The 19,922-nt window shown below is 37.9% G+C and overlaps 3 protein-coding genes and 1 long non-coding RNA gene across 8 annotated transcripts in view; 1 reads left to right on the top strand and 3 right to left on the bottom strand.

The window, feature by feature from the left end:
• Positions 1 to 1,337: 1,337 nt before the first annotated feature.
• Positions 1,338 to 5,730, bottom strand: edf1 (endothelial differentiation-related factor 1). The gene is made up of 5 exons (XM_085279778.1): positions 5,484 to 5,730; positions 4,388 to 4,439; positions 4,085 to 4,245; positions 2,019 to 2,112; positions 1,338 to 1,920 (listed from the first exon to the last, which is right to left on the bottom strand). The coding sequence occupies exons 1-5, from the start codon at positions 5,559 to 5,561 to the stop codon at positions 1,859 to 1,861; spliced, it is 447 nt and encodes a 148-aa protein (XP_085135904.1). The 5' UTR covers positions 5,562 to 5,730; the 3' UTR covers positions 1,338 to 1,858.
• A 3,829-nt stretch (positions 5,731 to 9,559) lies between these two features.
• On the bottom strand, positions 9,560 to 12,620 carry LOC146570942 (uncharacterized). Of its 2 annotated transcripts, none has more exons than XM_085279775.1 (4): positions 12,480 to 12,620; positions 10,403 to 10,541; positions 10,201 to 10,305; positions 9,560 to 9,906 (listed from the first exon to the last, which is right to left on the bottom strand). In XM_085279775.1, exons 2-4 carry the CDS (start codon positions 10,538 to 10,540, stop codon positions 9,742 to 9,744), a joined length of 408 nt encoding a protein of 135 aa, XP_085135901.1. In that variant the 5' UTR covers position 10,541; positions 12,480 to 12,620; the 3' UTR covers positions 9,560 to 9,741. The 2 variants fall into 2 exon arrangements, with proteins under 2 accessions (XP_085135901.1, XP_085135903.1); XM_085279777.1 differs by having other exon boundaries at positions 10,403 to 10,560; positions 12,480 to 12,602.
• On the top strand, positions 12,535 to 14,732 carry LOC146570941 (uncharacterized). Its single transcript, XR_014893049.1, has 2 exons — positions 12,535 to 12,674; positions 13,123 to 14,732. It is a non-coding gene; the product is annotated as an uncharacterized LOC146570941 (long non-coding RNA).
• The window catches only part of prrc2b (proline-rich coiled-coil 2B), a 27,974-nt gene continuing 22,344 nt past the window's right edge, over positions 14,293 to 19,922 (bottom strand). For all 4 annotated transcript variants that reach the window (XM_085279771.1, XM_085279774.1, XM_085279773.1 and 1 more), the window contains exons 30-31: positions 18,554 to 18,763; positions 14,293 to 16,742 (exon numbers count right to left, since the gene is read on the bottom strand). In XM_085279771.1, coding sequence (XP_085135897.1) covers positions 16,575 to 16,742; positions 18,554 to 18,763 — 378 coding nt within the window. In that variant the 3' untranslated portion in view covers positions 14,293 to 16,574. The remainder of the gene's footprint in view (positions 16,743 to 18,553; positions 18,764 to 19,922) is intronic.

The following is a 19,922-nucleotide window of genomic DNA, read 5'->3' as shown; positions in this document are numbered from 1 at the left end:
CGCTATATAAATAAAGCTGAATTAAATAGTGACAGTCACTGACATGGCATTGGTCTTTAATTAATCACAATGATATCAGCAACTCTTCATGTCACCCAGCTTTCCCATATATCCCAAACGAGTGATGCACACAGCTGCAGCTTCCTTCAGGTGTTTCCTGCGGAGCAGTTGAAGGACTTGCAGCCTGCTGCTGGAGCTAAATAGGAAGTCAGAGTAATTTTCGTCCTTCCCCACTTTAAGTTCTCACACTGACGAGCTCCTCAGTCCTTCACCCTTGAACGTGTTTTGTCCCACTTGCACTTCCTCTTCCATTATGTCCTTGCTGCTCTGCAACAATTCTATGAATCATTAATAAGAACATAAGGCAGCCTTTATGGCAATAAAGAATATTCCCTAAATCAGTAAGTCATTGTGAAAAGGGGGGCACTATGAAGAAATGCAAATTGCTGCTTCATCAAGGTCAATCTTTGGAAGTTAGAAGGTGCCGTCTCAATTTTAGGATGTGTTTAAATTTGGCTTTTTAAGACAAAAAAAACAAACAAACAAAAACAAATTTCTCTGAAAAGGTGCTTGAAACGTTTTACAGTTATGCACCTGGACTTTATCAGCAGTAGTAAACACTGAAACACAGAGGCATGTCTCCCCCCCCCCATTGATCCTGCATACACTTGTTTCTTGTGTAACTTGCTTTTACAGACTTCAAAATGCAAAAATCTATGAATTTTTTTGCAGTATTCTGACATCTAGTGGCTGAATTCTGTCATTACTTTTGTATTCAATGCTATAGTATTTTCTAACAAAATAATTTAGGCAGCCTTTTAACCTCCTGAGATCCGAGTAAAACTAAAGTATCTTTCAGTTTAACTTTGTCTACTACAGAGGAAATATAGTTTGGGCTTCATCTCTGGAGGATGTGTTTGAAGAATACAAAAACTAGCTCTAGAGCAAACACCAACTCTTGTGACAGAGGTATAGCATGACGAAGAAACAACACTCCAAGGATCCTGAATGGAAATCTTTGGCAGATGCCCATTACAAAGGCGCCAGACAATCAAAGAAATCAAAGATTTGGCTGGTGATTCCTTACATGTTTTTTGTGTCTTCATGCCCACTGAACCTAAAGTTTAACTTGGAAATTATGTGTACAAAACTTTCCAAATAAGCGCCCTGGGACATTTCAAAGATAGCTGCCAAAATTTACCTGAAGTAGTTACTGAAGTGTTACTGGGATAAACGTAGTTTTTAAAAGTCTATACATTATCTGTATCTATATACATCTCACTGGTTTTGTTAAGACATTCTGTGCCACACTAGCTTTAAAGTCACACAAAGAATAATTCATGAACTGCCAAACTTTATTTATAGATCAAAACAACGCACAGCATTAAAACATTTCAACACTGTAATGACATCCACCCACTGTCTGAAGAGAGTGAAAAGATGCAATCAAGCACTTCTGGTTTATCATCATGCTCAGAATTAACATTAGTCTGAAGATGAAAAATAATTCACCTTTTTTTTAAAAAAGAAAAGAAAAATTTGACTTTTATTGTGTCAAAGCCCAAGCAGACGTAGGTGAAAGAACGTCACTGAACATTTTTTGTGATGCTTTAAAAAGCATTCAATCATTCATTTTTTGTGGTGTTTCAGAGTGTTTCAGATGACTTGTTAGTATGTAGCCTGCATTGCAGTGAAGCACCAGGTCCTATGACAGGACACGGTGGGATCAGCCCAGAAAGAGGATCGGATGGGAGGGGAAAGGAAAGTTTTTAAGGGTTCTAAGAGGTGGGAGGGGGATTCAGGATTCAGTTACAGATAACAGGAGGGGTTGGGGAGGGCTGATTTCGAGGCTTTGTGTTCATTTCTTTTTGGTTTTTGGCTCCAGGGGTTGGCCAATATCCTTCCCACGTAGCTTCAGTCCTGTTCATGGTCAAAGGTAAAAACATGTGGGTCATACAGCCGAGAAAATAACATAATTCAACATTTTGTTTTGGAAAAATTTAAAGTAACACACTTACCGATTGCTCTTTCTATTTTCCCCATGACCTGGTTGTTGGGAATGGCTCTCCCGCACTCATAGTCAGCAATGATTTGAGGCTTCTCATTAATTTTCTGAGGAAAAAGTGTGGAATAGATCATTTAGAACTTGTGGGTAGCACATTTCACATAACTGCAGGGTGATAATAAACACTCATTGTAAGGTTTGCACTGGAAAATTACTTTGCTAGCAAATACTTTAAAAAAAAAAAAAAAAAAAAAAACACAGCTAAAGTACAGTCATGGCTAAAATTTTAATTTTTTCAACAACTTTCCTTTCCTTTTTTAAGTTTCTATGATTACAGTGAGGAAAAAAAAAACTCACCATAGATTCTCAACTTGGCTAAGCTATCATGTTTGCCTTGTAGAAAAGTGCATGATCATGCACACATCACCCCCAAGTTGCTCTGGGATTGCTTGAAGAAGTTGATAACACTCTTAACATGGTCAATCCTTTAAAAAGCAAATGGAACCAAGCAGAAGACTACAAACTTTACTCGACTTTGAGTCCTGATAAGATGGGAACGGAGAGCTATCAGTCAGGATTTGGCCTTGAAGCACACCTCTTTGCATAAATTATTTTATTTATTATTTGACAATAAAACTCTGAAACTTCTGAAAGGCCTAGAGCTGAGCGATAGAACGATATGCATTGTGAAAAAACTTTTTCTCTATAGAAAAATTTAACTAATGCGATAGGCCTCATCTCTCTTGCTCTCTTAAAAAAAACAAAAAAACAAAAGAACAGCCAATCCAAATTAAGTAGCGCAGAGCCGAACCAATCACAGCCGCAGCGTCACGTCACGTGACTTGTTACACACAGCACAAGTGCCAAGCCGTACATGTGTATTTGTTTGAGAAGCAGCCAGCCGCCGTGCCACCCAGGTAACGGAGGAAATGAGTGTGCCGACTAGAAAAATCAACCGAGAGCGTGACCGAAGGTTACCGAAGAGAAAACAGATGATGGTTCCAATGCCGGAGAGATTGTCAAAAGGAAAGGCCAGAGAAGTTTCGGCTATTTCAAGTCTGACAAAAAACAGAGTAGCGCGCACTGTAAATTGTGCCGAAAGCAAGTCTGGAAATACAATAAACCTTTTTTATCACCTGAAGCAGTGCCACCCACTAGAGCATGCTCAATCTCTAACTGAAAGCGCTAATTCGTCATTTGTCCGACTAACGTTTTTTGGTTTTTTTTATAGATAAAGTTGCACCTTGGATGTGCACCTAGGATTTGAAGAATGTTCTGTTAGCATCTTTATTTTAAAACTGTTTGAAAAGCTAAGCTATACAACAAGGAGAGATTGAGAATTTCCTTTTAGTTCTCAGTTTATTTGATATTGACAAAAGTTAGTCAGTTTTGTCTGTTCTTCTGTAAAACAAACTAGATTTATTTTTAGAATTAATAATTTATTTCTAAGTGGAATTGACAATTTAGTCTGTTTTGTTTGTTCCATTTTGAAATTTAAACTCTTTAGCGGCTGCCTTTTGTGTAGTTTGCAATATTTGCCTTTATTTATCTGAAAAAGTCTCATGTTCCTTAAGTACATCTACCCTGTTGAACTTATTATGGGAAATAAATATTTCAATCAAAACAAGCTGCTGATTATTTCACATTTTACTCGTGAGCAACGGCACATTTAAATCTTACAAATATAGTTATTTGGCTTATATCGTGATATATCGTTATCGCCTGAAATGAAAAAAAAAAACATATTGTGATATGAAAAGAATCTTATATCGCCCAGCTCTAGAAAGGCCTGTCATTGTTCTTCACTATACCCCAGAAACATGTCAAACCGCTGAAACTGCTGAAACTGCTGAAACCTTTGCCCATGACTGTGATCATGTTAAAAACATGGATCATATTGATCTCACAACAACGTTCAAACAATTCGTCACTGACTTGGTTTGGTTTATCTTACTAAGTACTACTTTTTCTTTCAATACGTGTAGACTGCTTTCTGAGATGCTTTATAAAACCAGACATGGCACATTTTCCAGCAGTCTATGCACTGTTTATACAAGCATAATATATTTGTTTACTCACAGTGGCTAGATCTTTCTGGGTCAGGCCTTTTTCCTGTCTGCCTTGTTGAATGACCTTGCCCACCTCCAGAGGAACCCTATCATGGTGCAGCTCCTCTGTCTCCCTGTCCAGTTTGGCTGTATTTTTTGTCACAAGGTGCTGTTTGTTCTGCCCTGCAGCCCCTGCATGACAAGCCGTGGATAAAATCAAAGCATCACTGGGCAATGCGAATAATGCCGGGCATGCAAAGACTGCAGTAATCATAACACAGGTGAGTAAGAGGACTTCATTCTTATAGTGTAAAACCAACTACTGGGAATTTACATTTCTTGGATGTTTGAACTTCCTCCCCACGTCTCTGAGCAGATGTGATTGCCTGGGAAAAAAACAAAACAAAAAAATAGGACAAGTACAGGTCATAACATTGCAGCAGATTGCCCAGCTCTTGATACACACTCTTTAGCCTTATGCCATTTAGTTAATAAGTAACCAATCTGTTTATCAAAGCATATTGACTGAATTTAAGACAGTTCACCTTAGCACACAAACTGAACCTGAATACAAACAATATTTCAGATTTCTCAAGATAGAATAAGCATTCACACACAGAAATGTGACATTTAAGTCCACTCTTTTAAGAAAGGTGTCCTAAGGATTTATAACACTACAACCAACCCATATGAGCCCAAAATGACATCTTGAACCCTCCCCTTTCAATACACGTTTAAAACAGCAACAACAAAATGTCAAAATGGTGTCACAATCAGTTCTTAAACTTCAAAAATTAATTGTTTAGCGAGTCATTTTAATGTTTTTTTTGAAGTACCACTTTAAGTTACAGTTAAATTATACTTGTGGCATTTAAAGACGTTCGCTACGTGCCTGCTGATGAGCATTCCCACCATTCGTATAAATAAACACCAAAGTGAGTGTGCCTTTATCCTGACCATCCACTACTGATAATATAGAGGCTACCCCGGCATTAGTGTGATCATTATCCGTGTGAAGTTTGTTTTGTTGAAGGTACCATATGCTACTAGAAACTGTGGCATAAAGAAAAATACACTTCAAGTTAGTGCAGGAAGGTTAGCTAGCTAGCCCTCCTTCGAAGACAGCTAGCACTTGCTTAGTTAAAAACACTCAAACAGACGGTTTAAATGTCTCCAATACGACCGGTCATCTAGAGGCGGTTCATCTTGCTAGCTAACATTAACGGAAACGGGCGTTCATATCTGTTGTTATTGAAGTAAACCAGAAGGATGTGCGATGGTTCTTAGCGCTTCAACTAACGACCACGTGCACAAAGAGCTTTTACCAACACATTACACACGATTAATTCACTCAGTAAGGTAGATATCCGAAAATGTTGTTAGTCAGCAAAAGTACGGAAGCACAAACGAAATACGGCGTTCGCACTAACCTGCTTGGATTTGGCCTGGGCAGCAGTCGGCCCCTTCTTCCTCAAGACAGTTACGGTGTCCCAGTCGCTTTCTGCCATGTTTGTCGGTTGTTCACACAATACCCGTAACGTTGAATATATATATAAAAATAAGTTTAGCTGACAATTTTCCTTCGGGGAAAGGTGTTTCTACTTTAACTAACCAGGCGCACCTTCCAGAATTATCGACCATGCGTTCTGCCAAAACTTTATTTACAACAATGTGGTTAACAATGACATAATGCTGGCCTGTCAGCAGCGACCTCTGCTGGTGATTTCACGGTTAAAGAGCACCTTGCATCAGACACGGACACAAACCCAAGTTTTTTGTTTTTTTTGGGGGGGGTTTCTTCAAAATATTAAACTTTATTAAGAAACAGTATACAGAACATGTATACAATCAGAACAAAATTAACATATGCCAGGGGGTGTAATACAAGGAATTACAAACATTCAAATAATTTGTAATTACTACAAATAGTAATAGTTTTCATAGCCTTTTTGTTAAGTGATCCACTAATCAATTTTATGTAACATAAAACATCATTATAGTAATGTTTAAAATTAGACACAAACCCAAGTTTTGTTTTGTTTTTGTTTTTTTGTTTTTTTTTCAAAATATTAAACTTTATTAAGAAACAGTATACAGAACATGTATACAATCAGAACAAAATTAACATATGCCAGGGGGTGTAATACAAAGAATTACATACATTCAAATAATTTGTAATTACTACAAATAGTAATAGTTTTCATAGCCTTTTTGTTAAGTGATCCACTAATCAATTTTATGTAACATAAAACATCATTATAGTAATGTTTAAAATTAGGTTTTTTGTTACTGTATTTGCATTTGTGAAAATAAAATTTAGCTAAGATAACTAATAAGTTTATTATAAAGTAAACATCTTCTTTTTTTTGCCTTCGAAAGAAACAAAATACAACATTTTCCCATTTCACAGTAAAGTCATTATAGAGATGTCCAGCAATGAATCTACTGAAGTCTTTCCAAAATGTTCTAGCGTATGAACAGATCCAGAAGAGGTGTTGCACAGTCTCAGGATGGCTTCCACAAAATCCACAGTTCACATTTATGTCCCTTTTGAACTTCGTCATGTAATGATTAGCAGGATAAAATTTATGCAATATTTTAAATGAGACTTCCTTCACTTTATTCGTTACCAGATACTTGTTAGGAATTGTCCATACTCTTTTCCAGTTAATGTCACTGACAAAGGAATTCCAATAAGAGACCACATGTGGGATAGTTAGAGATTCTGTCTGGAACAAAGCACGAATATTCTTATTACTTTTACTGTGGTTTGTTAGACAGATTCTTCCTATGTGTGAATCTAAAGGGTTGGGGAGAGAAACAGATGATATGCAAGGTTGAATACCTTTAAAAAGCATTATAATACCCGTAGGTATTGCATCAAATAATATGGCATATTCTTTGGGTGTGGCTGGAAATTTATAGGTGTTTAAAAATTCTGAGTAGGACATGAGCTGCCCATTAGGATTAAACAGCTGATTCACTAAAACAATCCGTTTGTCAACCCACCTAGAAAAAAATAATAATTTATTTTTATACACTATGTTCCTATTATTCCAAATTGAATACGTATGGGGTGTAAAGTTGTGTTTATATATAAGGGACCAAGCTAATAGAACTTGTTTGTGAAACATCGAGAGCTTTTCTGGAAGCTTATCTATATTATAATCACAACCTAAGATAAAACTTAGACCACCAAACTTAGAGAAAATGTAGTGAGGAATAAAATTCCAAATGGATACCGGATTTTTAAGAAAATGTTTAGCCCAATTAATCTTAAATGTATTGTTTAGAGTAGTAAAATCCAAAACATTGAGACCACCGTGTTCATAGTCATTCATCAATACACTTTTTCAGATTGTAATGTGTCCGGTTTTTCCAAAGGAAGTTGAAGAGCATTCGGTCAATATCCTTACAAGTTTTGCCGTCCACATGCAGAGAAATTGCTGCATAAGTCAGTCGAGACAGACCTTCTGCTTTTGAGAGCAATACCCTTCCTCTTATACTTAAATCTCTCTGCAACCATTGATTTAATTTGGTTTGAGATTTTTTAATAATTGGGGGAAAATTTAGTAAAATTCTGTCTTTTGTATCTTTGCAGATAATCAGACCTAAATATGTTGCTTCATTTTTAACTGTTATATTACAAATACTCTGAACATTACACTCTTTGACAGGTAATAACTGACATTTATTTAAGTTTAGGACCAATCCAGACCCTTTTGAGAAATCCTCTATTACACGTAAAGCAATTGGCACTTGGCTGGCATTTTTAAGAAAAATTGTGGTATCATCTGCCAATTGACTGATGACAATCTCTCTGTCTGCTATGTTTATACCCTTCACAGGGCTATTCGAAATATGAGAGGCAAGAATTTGGGTGCAAAGTAAAAAAAGATAAGGGCTAATCGGGCAACCTTGGCGTACACCTCGATTAAGACTAAAACGAGAAGTGGTGCCATTTTTCATTCTAATAGAACTATTAGCATTGGAATACAGAGTTTTGATAGCTCTGCAGAAGATATCACCAAAACCAAATTTCTGAAGTGTAAGAAATATTAATTCATGCTCAACTGAGTCAAAGGCTTTATAGAAGTCCAGGAGAAGGATAAATGAGTCATCAGATATTAATGCTGAGTAGTCCAGAATATCCAAGACGAGTCTAATATTATTGGAGATGTGTCTGTTTGTCATAAAACCAGACTGTGTCTCGGACACAAACCCAAGTGCCCCTATCCGGTTGTTCAGTGATGACGCAACGAATCCTACTTCCGGGTCTAAAGTAGTCTGCATTTAATATGGCTTTTGTGTTGTTAACATGTTTAATGTTATGTATTTTCTTCTATTTAATCTCAAAAAGCTCCTAAAACAGTCAGTGATCACTGTTGACCTCCCTCGGCTTTTATTACCACTAATCATTTATTTAAGCTCAGTTTTTAAAACCTTAGGATGTAACTACAGCCCAGCCCATGCAGCAGTATATGAATGACTAACCTCGTATTGTGGATGGATTATCTCAGTTGTTCTCCTGGCTGAAGTTTGGTCCTTTTACAGCATCCTGCCATGCGATTACATTTGTTCCTGACCACCGAGAACACTCACGTTAACTTTTATCGAGTGGGAAAAAAAGTTAGCTTGTTTATATTATGCTAACATAGCTGTGTCGCAAGCACGTAGCACATCATTATATACCAGCTAGCCAAACTTCAGTAACCCTACAAACGTCACTGCTATTTAGTTTTCTGTCTTCATTTATGCTGGAAGTGATAACAGAGCTGTACGTTTTAATTTGTTTCCAAAACCCTGCAGTCAGGACATGCTATATTGTATTTAGATAGAAGCTAGCGAGCTAACTTCCTGCTAACTTCTAACTCCGTTAAATGTCATAAATTCCGTTTTCACGGATGCCTGGATGTTAAACTCAATTGTTACACCCGGTAGAGCAGAACGCTGAGCATTTTATTAAAGATGAAAGACTTTAGACAGTTTTTCAACTCTCAGTAATGCCATAGTGATTGTTTGATATATGGACCTGCAGCAGAGTTTAGACCCAGACACGGCTAGTGACGTCAGACTGAACAACCGGATATTGTTGTTACGAGATTTGTGTGAAGTCACCACACAAGCCAGTATACCATTATTTCCGGCCCCAAAGCCCGAAAAATAACAAAATAATAATAATAAAACCTAATCAAACATGTGAATCATTGAGAACAAGATTTCCATTAAGAATTAAAGTCAGTGGAAGACAGAATACATGAATGAATAATAAGTAGACAAGTTGTGGTTGTGGAATGATATAGGATGTTTGGGATGGAAGTAGCTGACCCTTAAAGAGGGCAGCCGAAACAAGAGTGAAGTCATTGCACTATTTACAGTTTTTGAAACATAACTTAACAAAGTAACAAATTTCCTACTTTGCAATATATCAAAAATGTTTAGATAGTTTAACTGACTATGTAAAAATGTTCAAGTTGCTAAAAGACAGAGCTGAGAAGAGACAATCTTACAAAATAAAAATCAAAAGCCATGGTTTTATTAACAATACAGGGTGTTCAGTAACATAGTACACACCAGAAGAAAACCACATTAAAGTATTAAATGCATGAAAACTATAGCTATAACAAAATGTGAAGCATTGTCATGTTATTTTGAAACCTCAGCTGACATATGGAGCTGGTTAAACGGTCACCAATTACAGGACATTTCAGAGGCCGCATCGCTGCCACGTCGTGTGCGAATGGGGGACCAGCCACACTCTGACAGAGCATCATCTGCTTGGTGGAGACGACCCCAGCGGTACCCATATTTGGAACTCTGTTTTCCTGCCCATGCACGAGGTTTTGGATTCATCTGGAAAACATACAAAGAATTTTCACGGTTATTTTCCAATTCATGAGTAAGCTACCCTAACAATCATTGCAACTGATCCTAAATCTTTTTGCCATCAGAGTTTTTGGTGTATACTTTCAGGTCTTCCTACCAGTGCCCAAGCGAACCCTAATGACATCATTTTTTAAAAGTGGAAGGGAGTCCTGTCTTCATTGCTGAAGTGACAGTTTTTTGACTGATAATGCTGGAAAATGAGTTATGAGAAAAAGACAGACGTTTTATTACATCCCCTCAGACAACCCATCCCGTTCCCACCTGAATAAAAACAGTGGTGTTCATGTGAAGAGTCTCAACTCGCTCAGACAGGTGATTCAGCCACTCCAAATGGTCACTGATAGACTGGCTTAGATCACTGTTGCTCTGAATTTAAAACAAAACAAAACAAAAAAGGTTTGTTTATAATAAAATTTTATTAAACAATTGTTTATATGATAGATAAGCATTTTAATGAAAGTACCCCAGACAAGTTATCCTTCAGTTCAACAGCACCAAGGCGAACATGCTCCAGTTTGTCAATCTGCTCTTTCAGGCGGTCATCAAGCTCCTGCATCATCATCAGGCCTTCATCGGGCCTGACAGCACTTTTGGCGGTCATCCTGGATCAGAGAAGCAGACCTGTTATGCAAAGATGTTTCAGCTTATAGTACCACCCTATAGGAATGTATTGGCATCAACCAAGAGCATGTTATGCCTAATGTCATTTGTTTTTTTGTGAACATGTAAACAGTTCGATATGTTAGCTGAGGTTTTGCTTTTGATTTTTGATATTTGTTTTAATCTTTTTGAATACACTGTTTTTGTTTGTTTTGTTTACTGGGCAGGTTTTTAACATTTTCTGTATTTCTGGGGTTGAAATCTGAGAAACTGGTGTTTATTAACAAACCACCAGGGGACGACACAGTTCTCATTCCACACAGATTTGCTGCAGAGTGGCCTTCTGTGATGCAAAGGAACACATCTAGCTTCCTGTTGATCTGAATTCACATAAACACATATAATGGTCTCACTGGAAAAGTGGCTGTCAAGAAGACATTTTTAAGGAAGGGAAACAGGGGGGAATTAAAATTAAACAAGAACTGGACTGAAAGTCTGTGGCAAAAAGTCTGACTGAGTGATGAATCCAAATCATCATCAATACATATGAGGCCAGAAAAAAGGTAAGACTGTGGGTGTCTAAAGCCACATTTAAAACACAGTGCAGGCTGTTTCATGATTTGGAGCTCCATTTCAGCCAGTGGTACTGGAAAGCTTGTCGCAATTAACAGAATTATGAACACAGAAAAAAAAGTCACATCTTAGGAAGCATGCATTGAAAATGGCTTAATTTTTCAGCATGAAAATGATCCCAAGGATCCCTGAATAGATAAAACATACAATCTGATACTATCAGTCATGGATTGGCCTTCATGGAGCCTGGTTTGACATTATTGAATGAAGTAATTCTTTAAGAGGCTTGGAGAATCATTCCCGGAGACTACTTAAAGAAATTACGAGAAAACCTGCCTCAGAGTGTGAAGAATAAAGGTGCTCATACCAATATAGATACCATATATGCCAGCAATATAAAGCACCTTGAGTTGAATTGCAACAATTTCAGCATTGTTGCAATGCACTGATTAAGAGTGACTTCCGATCTTGCGTCTCCTTACAAAAATAAAAAAAAAGATGAACCGAGAGCTGGCAGTTCTCAGGTGTGTGGAGCAAACACCTCAGACTGACCTTCTCTATAGTGTTAAGTAACAAAACTCTACCAAGCAGCTTTTTTTTCTCTTTTTTTGCCAGCTCTTTATTTATGGTAGAAGGCTCAAATGAACAACAATGTAGAATTTTCCTTTGTTTTGAACAGGCACAGAAATGTGTTAATTATTCCTTTTCTTTATCTATTCTGAATCAGTTAAGACACACTATACAACAAACAACTAGACCATCTGAATATTAACAGCATAAATAACATTGCGTTGTCTTCAAATGCAAGCTGAATATGTGAGTGCAAATAAACTTAGCAATCAAAATCAGTCGACAGTCATCTATTAATTAAAAATGACAATATAATAATTCGAACATAAATGTTCTATTTTTTATTTTCATAAATCAGTTGAAGAGTTAACTTTATGCGGCAAAGATGGCTGCCGTATGTTCTGTTAAGGAGCGATATGGATTTTTTTTTTCTTTTTAAGCAACTTTTCCGTGAACTGCTAACGGGGTCTGACGAATATTAAATATTTAAAAAAAATCCTATTAACGATTATCGTCTGTGTGAGCAGGCAGTAATGAGGAAAAACAGCCAGCTTTTAGCCAAGAGCCATTTTCCCCTGTTTGGATTCTGTTTGTAGTAGAAAATGCTGAAAAAAAAGAAAATTAACTAATTTTTTTTTTTTTTTTTTAAATCTAAGTTTTCAGATAAATTCAGAGCGAGGCGGTACTTTTTCGCTGTTTATCGTTATCGTCACGAGTGCAGCACAGGAAGAAAAACGTCGAAGAAGATGGTGCAGCTTTCTGTCCTCAGACAGCGAAGAAGAAGAAAGAAAAGTTACCTTAGCTATCTGGATAAGAAACACTCCAAAAGCTTCGTGGAAAGCCGCGCGGTGAGGTATGCAAACTCCCGCTCCGCACCCAGGAAGGAAGGAGAAACTTTCTTCGTCCAGACTCGCCTCCTTTGGGTTTTTTTACGCCGCAAAAATCTCCGGAATCTCTGACCCGAGTGACGTCACCGTGCCTGAACTACACAGGTGCGTTGTTGTCGTGTTACTACGGAAGTTATTAATACATGTGGACGTTTACTAAAGGTAACTTTGTGATTACAGTTAAACAATGTACAGCACAAAAGAAATAAAGCAGCAAAGGCGTTGCTCCCAAGACACAAAAACCTGCATTGTGTGTCCACTGCTGACCGAATAATAGAGTGGGTGTAAAAAAATCTGAAGAGAGTTAGAGTGGGGTTTTTTTTAGAGTGGAGGAAAAAAAAGGCAGAAAAATACGTGGAGCTTTTTCAGTTTTCTTTTTGTGCCTCCTCAGTTTTCGTGACCATTACATTTATTTTGTGGGCCTTGGGGAGTTTACCAGAATTTCTAATCAGAGTGCTTGATGATCATACAAAATATATCAAAAACCATTATTTAGATGCCACAGCCTACCTATGTATTGTTGCTTACTATATCCATCCCTTTATGTCCACAGTTTGCGCTTCTTCGGGACAGCATGCCATGTCACAAAGCTCAGACTACCTCAAACTGCTTTCTTGGACATTGAAATGAATCCACAGTCAATCTCAGTCCATCAGAGGACCTTTGGGATGTGCTGGAACAGGAGTTTCGCATCCTGATGTGCAGTCAACAAATGGAACCAAAATCTCTGGGGAATGTTTCCAGCAACTTGTTGAATTCATGCAAAAAAAAAAAAAAAAGTTTAACCTGAGGGAAAAAGGTTGAGTCCAACCCAGTCTTGCCTTTCTGGTGTCTGGTAAGTGTATTTCCTGCATGGATTTCATGGGGTATGTCAAAGTTGATCTTAAGTGGGCCAGACCAAATGAAATTCTCTTTTCTGTCAGCACAAAGAAGTTTAACTACACATTAAATCCTTAAGATATCATTGTATAAGAAAAAACAAGTATAATTTCAACAGTATGTCTCATTTTTTTTCTACATGATAAAGAAATGTTGCTGTAACAAAGAAAGAAATCTGTCAACATGACTCGCAGGGCTTAAACTGTAAGAAATAAATATATAATAAATATTTCTCTAATAAATAAAGTGTCCTAATGAAAAAATGATGGTAGCTTGTTGGCCAGGCTGTCCTATAATACTAAAATAAAGTTTTTGTTTATTCTTTTTTTTCTAAACTGTTGAGCCAAAAGGTTTTCATATTCTCTTAATTTAATGTTCATCTATTACTTCATTTCCTTAGGATAGTATGAATGGCATGGAAGTCTTTATCAGTAGGAAAAGCTGTAAAACCTATAAAAATAAACGGAGAAGCACAAAATCCATGTTCCCCTTCACATCTTTCAGTGGGCCAGATTTGATTAAGAGTGACTTCCAATCTCCTTACAAAAATGAAAACAATGATGAACTAAGAGCTGGCAGTCCTCAGGTGTGTGGCGCAAACACCTCAGACTGAACTTGTCTATCTTCAGTGTTAAAAACAAACATGGTTAGCAGAGCCTAAAACTTTTAAAAAACTTTTTTTTTTTGAAACTTTCCTTTGAAACTCACATATTTAGTACACAGTTAACCTTAGTGCCCATCAAGGACACCACACATTCAACAAACTGCAAACTATTCATCCCGATAATTGCTGCCATCAGAAGAATCTGAGGTACGAGAGTGCGAGTACAGAAACAACTGTGCATTTAAGAAATCACAACTGCTTTATTTATTTTCTCTCAATAAGCTCTTTTTCTTTAACAAGGGAGAGTAATGACCAAATACCTGAAAGGATAAAGGTCAGAGAGGATAAATAGAATGCTGGATCAGCTGTAGAAAGCACTGGTCCTCTGACAAAAACTGAAATATGCATCTTAAAAGTTAAAAAAAAAACAAAAAACAAACAACCTCAAAATGGGCAACATTGCGGTGCAGGTACAATGATGAGAAGCGCCAAGATCCTTTCAAGAAAGGGGTAAGAGGCCAAAAAAACCAACAACAAAAAATAACCCACACTCCAAGCCCGATAAACCTAACAGGTGAAAGCAGTCCGTTCTGAGAACACAGTGACCTTTTTTTTTTTTTTTTTTTAAACATCGAATCCTTTATAGTGCCACAATATCTAAAATGAAATGCAAGTTTAAGCCTCCCTTTGCTCACAAGGCTCAACTGTACAGTTAAGTATGCGTATACACATATAGCAGTGAAACACTGTTGTAAAGATAAACATTTGTAGTGTCATGGAGCATTATAGTAAGCAGTAACAGTTATGGCAGGGGCGTCATGAGTTTCAAATTGAGCGCCCGTTATAAAAACAGAAGACGAACAAAAATAAATGATTCCATCAGCTTCACATTTTCAAACAGAACACTTTTTTTTTTGTTTTTTTGTTTGTTTGTTTTAAAGTCCTTCGTAGTCTGCTGGATCTGCTGTGCTCGCACACACAAAAAAAAAAGAAAAGAAAAAAGGGTGGATTTGAGTTTAACAAGCAAACACCCCTCGTTATGTGATAATTAGCTTCTAACGGAGGAAAAAAATTAATTGGACCCTGATTGTGATTATAGTTAGGCTGCATTTATTGCTAGTGCCACCTCAGAAACCAGATTTTGAATTATCAAATAGTGATGAGATTTTTTTTTTTTCTTTTTTTTCAATAACTCCCCTCAGTGATTTTGAAATGGGATCTGAACAATATGGAAGTCTTTCAGGAGCCCTAAAGAAAAAGAAAACAAACGCTAATGGATGTTAAAGAAGGAAAAAAGAAAAATCGCTTGCATCACATGTTCATTAACACAGTTTGATTTCATTACAGCCCAAAGCAAAGCGATAAGAAAGCAAACATTTCAATCAGCTGTCTGAGAGTCCTTTTACAGCAACTGTGAATGCCCACCTCTCAGCCCTCCAAAACTTCACAATGAACCCACAAATGTTTTCAGCATGGTCAATCCAAATCCACACACACACCCCCGCACGCACACAGAGCACACGTCAGCATAATAAATGCCGAGTTCAGGTACAGTCTTTGTGAAATGTTGCTAGCTTCTAGGTAGATGTCCTGCAAGTTTACACACATTCAACACATCACATGCACACGCCATCGATGCCAGTGAACTTCCCATGGAAGCAACATAATTTTGGTAAAACCTCCATCTCTTTTTTTTCTCCTTTCAATTTACATACAGAGTGAGCAACAGAATCTAAAAGCAAAGAACGGTTTAAAGAGAAAAAAATGTTTCTAAGAATCTAAGCAGTTTTTACGCAGTTCATGTGTTGGGTTAAGTAGCCCAAAAAAGACGCATTTCTGAGGTGATCCACTTGACTTCTGCTATGTTTGACATGCATGATGCCCAACAATTGCGTTTTATTTTTTTCCTGGGTTAATGAAATAAGTCTTTTAGCATTAGTATGGATGTCTGGGTCGTGACTTTATTTACCAGAAAAAAATACCAAAGAAAAACAAAAAGTGCCCCACACTGCATTTAAAAAAAAAAAAAAAAAAAAAAAAAAAAGTTAACAGACTTTGTTTCTCAGTTGTATGAAGTTCCTGTCGGGTCTTTAAGGGATGCAGTCCATAAACAGGGAGTAATTACAGTTTGGCAAAACAGTATGGAAAATGAACCATGTGAGCTGGCCATTTTCCTCTTCCCCCACTTCAGAGAAAACGCACACACAAAAACAAAATGTCTTTTCTTCTTACCAATATCCCCTTAAAAGTGACTAATAATAAATTAAAGAGGACCTTGAAGAGATCTGTTTAAAAGACTGTGTTTATGCATATATTTATATATATTTATATATCTCTATACGTGATGTGAAATAACAGTGTCCAGTTCTGAAAGTTCAAGAGGGGGCATTTCATTATGTTGTCTGCCTGCAGGCCCCGGGCCTTGGAGCCTTGGGGGTAAGGTGGGTTTTAAAAAGGCTGACAGTGGTCAATGAGCTTTGTGTTGGCAGGCTTGGTGGTGATGAGGATTTTAAGGTCCATTATTACGCCTTGCCCTCTTCTACTTTGACAGCCTGGGGTTTGATGGCTCCAGTGCGTGCTGGTTTGGCTTGGCCTGTGGAAGGTAGGGGCTCCTGGAGTTTGCTGGTCATGCCCCCGGACGGTGTTTTGCCCTCTCCCACCGCCTTGCGTACATCTCTTATTGTTTTATTCTGTACAAAAAAGAAAGAGGACTTATTAAAGAGACAGCAGTGCTTGGTAAGCCGTACATACAGGGAGTGCAGAATTATTAGGCAAGTAGTATTTTTGAGGAATAATGTTATTATTGAACAACAACCATGTTCTCAATGAACCCAAAAAACTCATTAATATCAAAGCTAAATGTTTTTGGAAGTAGTTTTTAGTTTGTTTTTAGTTTTAGCTATTTTAGGGGGATATCTGTGTGTGCAGGTGACTATTACTGTGCATAATTATTAGGCAACTTAACAAAAAACAAATATATACCCATTTCAATTATTTATTTTTACCAGTGAAACCAATATAACATCTCCACATTCACAAATATACATTTCTGACATTCAAAAACAAAACAAAAACAAATCAGCGACCAATATAGCCACCTTTCTTTGCAAGGACACTCAAAAGCCTGCCATCCATGGATTCTGTCAGTGTTGTGATCTGTTCACCATCAACATTGCGTGCAGCAGCAACCACAGCCTCCCAGACACTGTTCAGAGAGGTGTACTGTTTTCCCTCCTTGTAAATCTCACATTTGATGATGGACCACAGGTTCTCAATGGGGTTCAGATCAGGTGAACAAGGTGGCCATGTCATTAGTTTTTCTTCTTTTATACCCTTTCTTGCCAGCCACGCTGTGGAGTACTTGGACGCGTGTGATGGAGCATTGTCCTGCATGAAAATCATGTTTTTCTTGAAGGATGCAGACTTCTTCCTGTACCACTGCTTGAAGAAGGTGTCTTCCAGAAACTGGCAGTAGGACTGGGAGTTGAGCTTGACTCCATCCTCAACCCGAAAAGGCCCCACAAGCTCATCTTTGATGATACCAGCCCAAACTGGTACTCCACCTCCACCTTGCTGGCGTCTGAGTCGGACTGGAGCTCTCTGCCTTTTACCAATCCAGCCACGGGCCCATCCATCTGGCCCATCAAGACTCACTCTCATTTCATCAGTCCATAAAACCTTAGAAAAACCAGTCTTGAGATATTTCTTGGCCCAGTCTTGACGTTTCAGCTTGTGTGTCTTGTTCAGTGGTGGTCGTCTTTCAGCCTTTCTTACCTTGGCCATGTCTCTGAGTATTGCACACCTTGTGCTTTTGGGCACTCCAGTGATGTTGCAGCTCTGAAATATGGCCAAACTGGTGGCAAGTGGCATCTTGGCAGCTGCACGCTTGACTTTTCTCAGTTCATGGGCAGTTATTTTGCGCCTTGGTTTTTCCACACGCTTCTTGCGACCCTGTTGACTATTTTGAATGAAACGCTTGATTGTTCGATGATCACGCTTCAGAAGCTTTGCAATTTTGAGACTGCTGCATCCCTCTGCAAGATATCTCACTATTTTTGACTTTTCTGAGCCTGTCAAGTCCTTCTTTTGACCCATTTTGCCAAAGGAAAGGACGTTGCCTAATAATTATGCACACCTGATATAGGGTGTTGATGTCATTAGACCACACCCCTTCTCATTACAGAGATGCACATCACTTAATATGCTTAATTGGTAGTAGGCTTTCAATCCTATACAGCTTGGAGTAAGACAACATGCATGAAGAGGATGATGTGGACAAAATACTCATTTGCCTAATAATTCTGCACTCCCTGTATATGCACCAACAAGTGTTTTATGTAACACCATAAAAGTCTCACATTACTGAAAATGAATTCAACACTAAAAAAATGTTACATTTTTAAGTCAAATCACACAACAGTGAACATGAAAAGCATTTCAAAATAAGAGAAAGATAAAATGGATTAAATTAAATTACCTATATTTACAGTGGGTGGCTCACCTTCATGCCATCCTCTTGCCCTTTAACTGGGGGCTCGGAAGCTGAAGGAGGGATGGAGTGGGGAGGGTCACGGCCAGGATTGGGGTAAGGGGGGGAACGGATGATGACGGGCTTATTGACCTGCATAACAGGTCTCTGAATAGGGTTGGGGAAGGGGCCTGTGGTGGGGGGACGCATGTGCATCACCATGCTGCCCTGAGCAGGAGGGACCTGTTGGTCACAGAGGAAACAACAGGAGGAAAAGCAGGTGAAGGGTTGGGAAATAAATGAAATGCAAATAATTAGCAAGTGCTGAATTTCTTAACACATTTTTAGACTTGACTTTTAGATTCCAAATACTGATGTTCAGGCTAAAGGATGTAGCGATCCTACATTAGGATATGATATTGGCAGCAGTATGCATCAAAGACTCTCACTGAGCAGAAAAGAGACCAGTAACAAATACCTTTAAAAAAAATAAAAAACATCTTGGTCCTCCTGTTATTTATTTAAAATAATAAAGCCCAAGCGAGTAAGTGCATATTCTTGTATTTGTATTTACCTGTGACAGTTTACTTGAATAACGTTCAAATCCAAGTCTGATACTGGCTTAGACATAAAATACCGGGGGGCTGCCAGTGCTACCCCTCAGCCTCCTAGTAAATACACATACGGTATGAATTTAAAACTCCTATGACTTTGAAATTCATACCGTATGTAAAAACAAAAATGATTCTCCGTCTCTTCTTTAAAGTAAAGTGTAGAGCTTACTCGTACTTAGTGCTCTGTATGAGCAGAAACCAAGGTAATGGTCCTGGAAAGGTTTTTTGTTTTGTTTTTTACAGTATACTATATTTTAATTTAGGGCTGTGCGATATGACCAAAATCTCATATCCCGATATAAGAATTCTATCGTCCCGATAACATTATAAATCACAAAAATGTAACATTTTCTGTAAATTCTGTGAATCTCGGTCAGCTCGACTTGCGTGAAGTGTTTCCAGCTGCGCGTCGTGTATTTGGAGTCGAGTGTTTTAACCGATGCATGAAACGATACATTTTTAGACATAGGTTGTAACGGCCGCCGTTTTCTTTGTATTTATTACACGGCGTGCTGTGGGGAAAAGCCTGTTCTAACGTTTCAGTCTGGCGGCTCTTTTTTAATTCTCATCCATAAATAATCTGCTCTTTCACGTGATTTAGTTTATTTTGAAAAATCTCAACAGGATCTTGAGCTTTATTGTGAAAGGTTTATGTGGAACATAAACAAGTGGACACGCGATGCTGTTACCGTCATTGTTGCTAACCACAACGCATAAAAACAGGCGCTTGTCCGTCTGTAGTGTGGTTATATTAAATATAAGAGAAAGAGAAAACTTTAAGAAATTAA

The sequence above is a fragment of the Mchenga conophoros genome, linkage group LG7 (genome assembly GCF_057382185.1).
Source record: "Mchenga conophoros isolate Kocher_MC1m ecotype Shallow Benthic linkage group LG7, M_conophoros_male_GT1.1, whole genome shotgun sequence".
Taxonomy (NCBI): domain Eukaryota; kingdom Metazoa; phylum Chordata; class Actinopteri; order Cichliformes; family Cichlidae; genus Mchenga; species Mchenga conophoros.
This window is presented reverse-complemented; position numbering and strand designations above follow the sequence as displayed.

Coding starts and splice junctions, on each gene's coding strand:
- LOC146570942 (XM_085279775.1), bottom strand. CDS start 10,540: ATGACCGCCAAAAGTGCTGTCAGGCCCGATGAAGGCCTGATGATGATG. Junction 10,306..10,402: donor TGAAGGATAACTTGTCTGGG/GTACTTTCATTA, acceptor TTTTAAATTCAG/AGCAACAGTGATCTAAGCCA. Junction 9,907..10,200: donor ACACCACTGTTTTTATTCAG/GTGGGAACGGGA, acceptor TATGTTTTCCAG/ATGAATCCAAAACCTCGTGC.
- edf1 (XM_085279778.1), bottom strand. CDS start 5,561: ATGGCAGAAAGCGACTGGGACACCGTAACTGTCTTGAGGAAGAAGGGG. Junction 4,440..5,483: donor CCCAGGCCAAATCCAAGCAG/GTTAGTGCGAAC, acceptor TTTTTTTCCCAG/GCAATCACATCTGCTCAGAG. Junction 1,921..2,018: donor GAAAATAGAAAGAGCAATCG/GTAAGTGTGTTA, acceptor GACCATGAACAG/GACTGAAGCTACGTGGGAAG.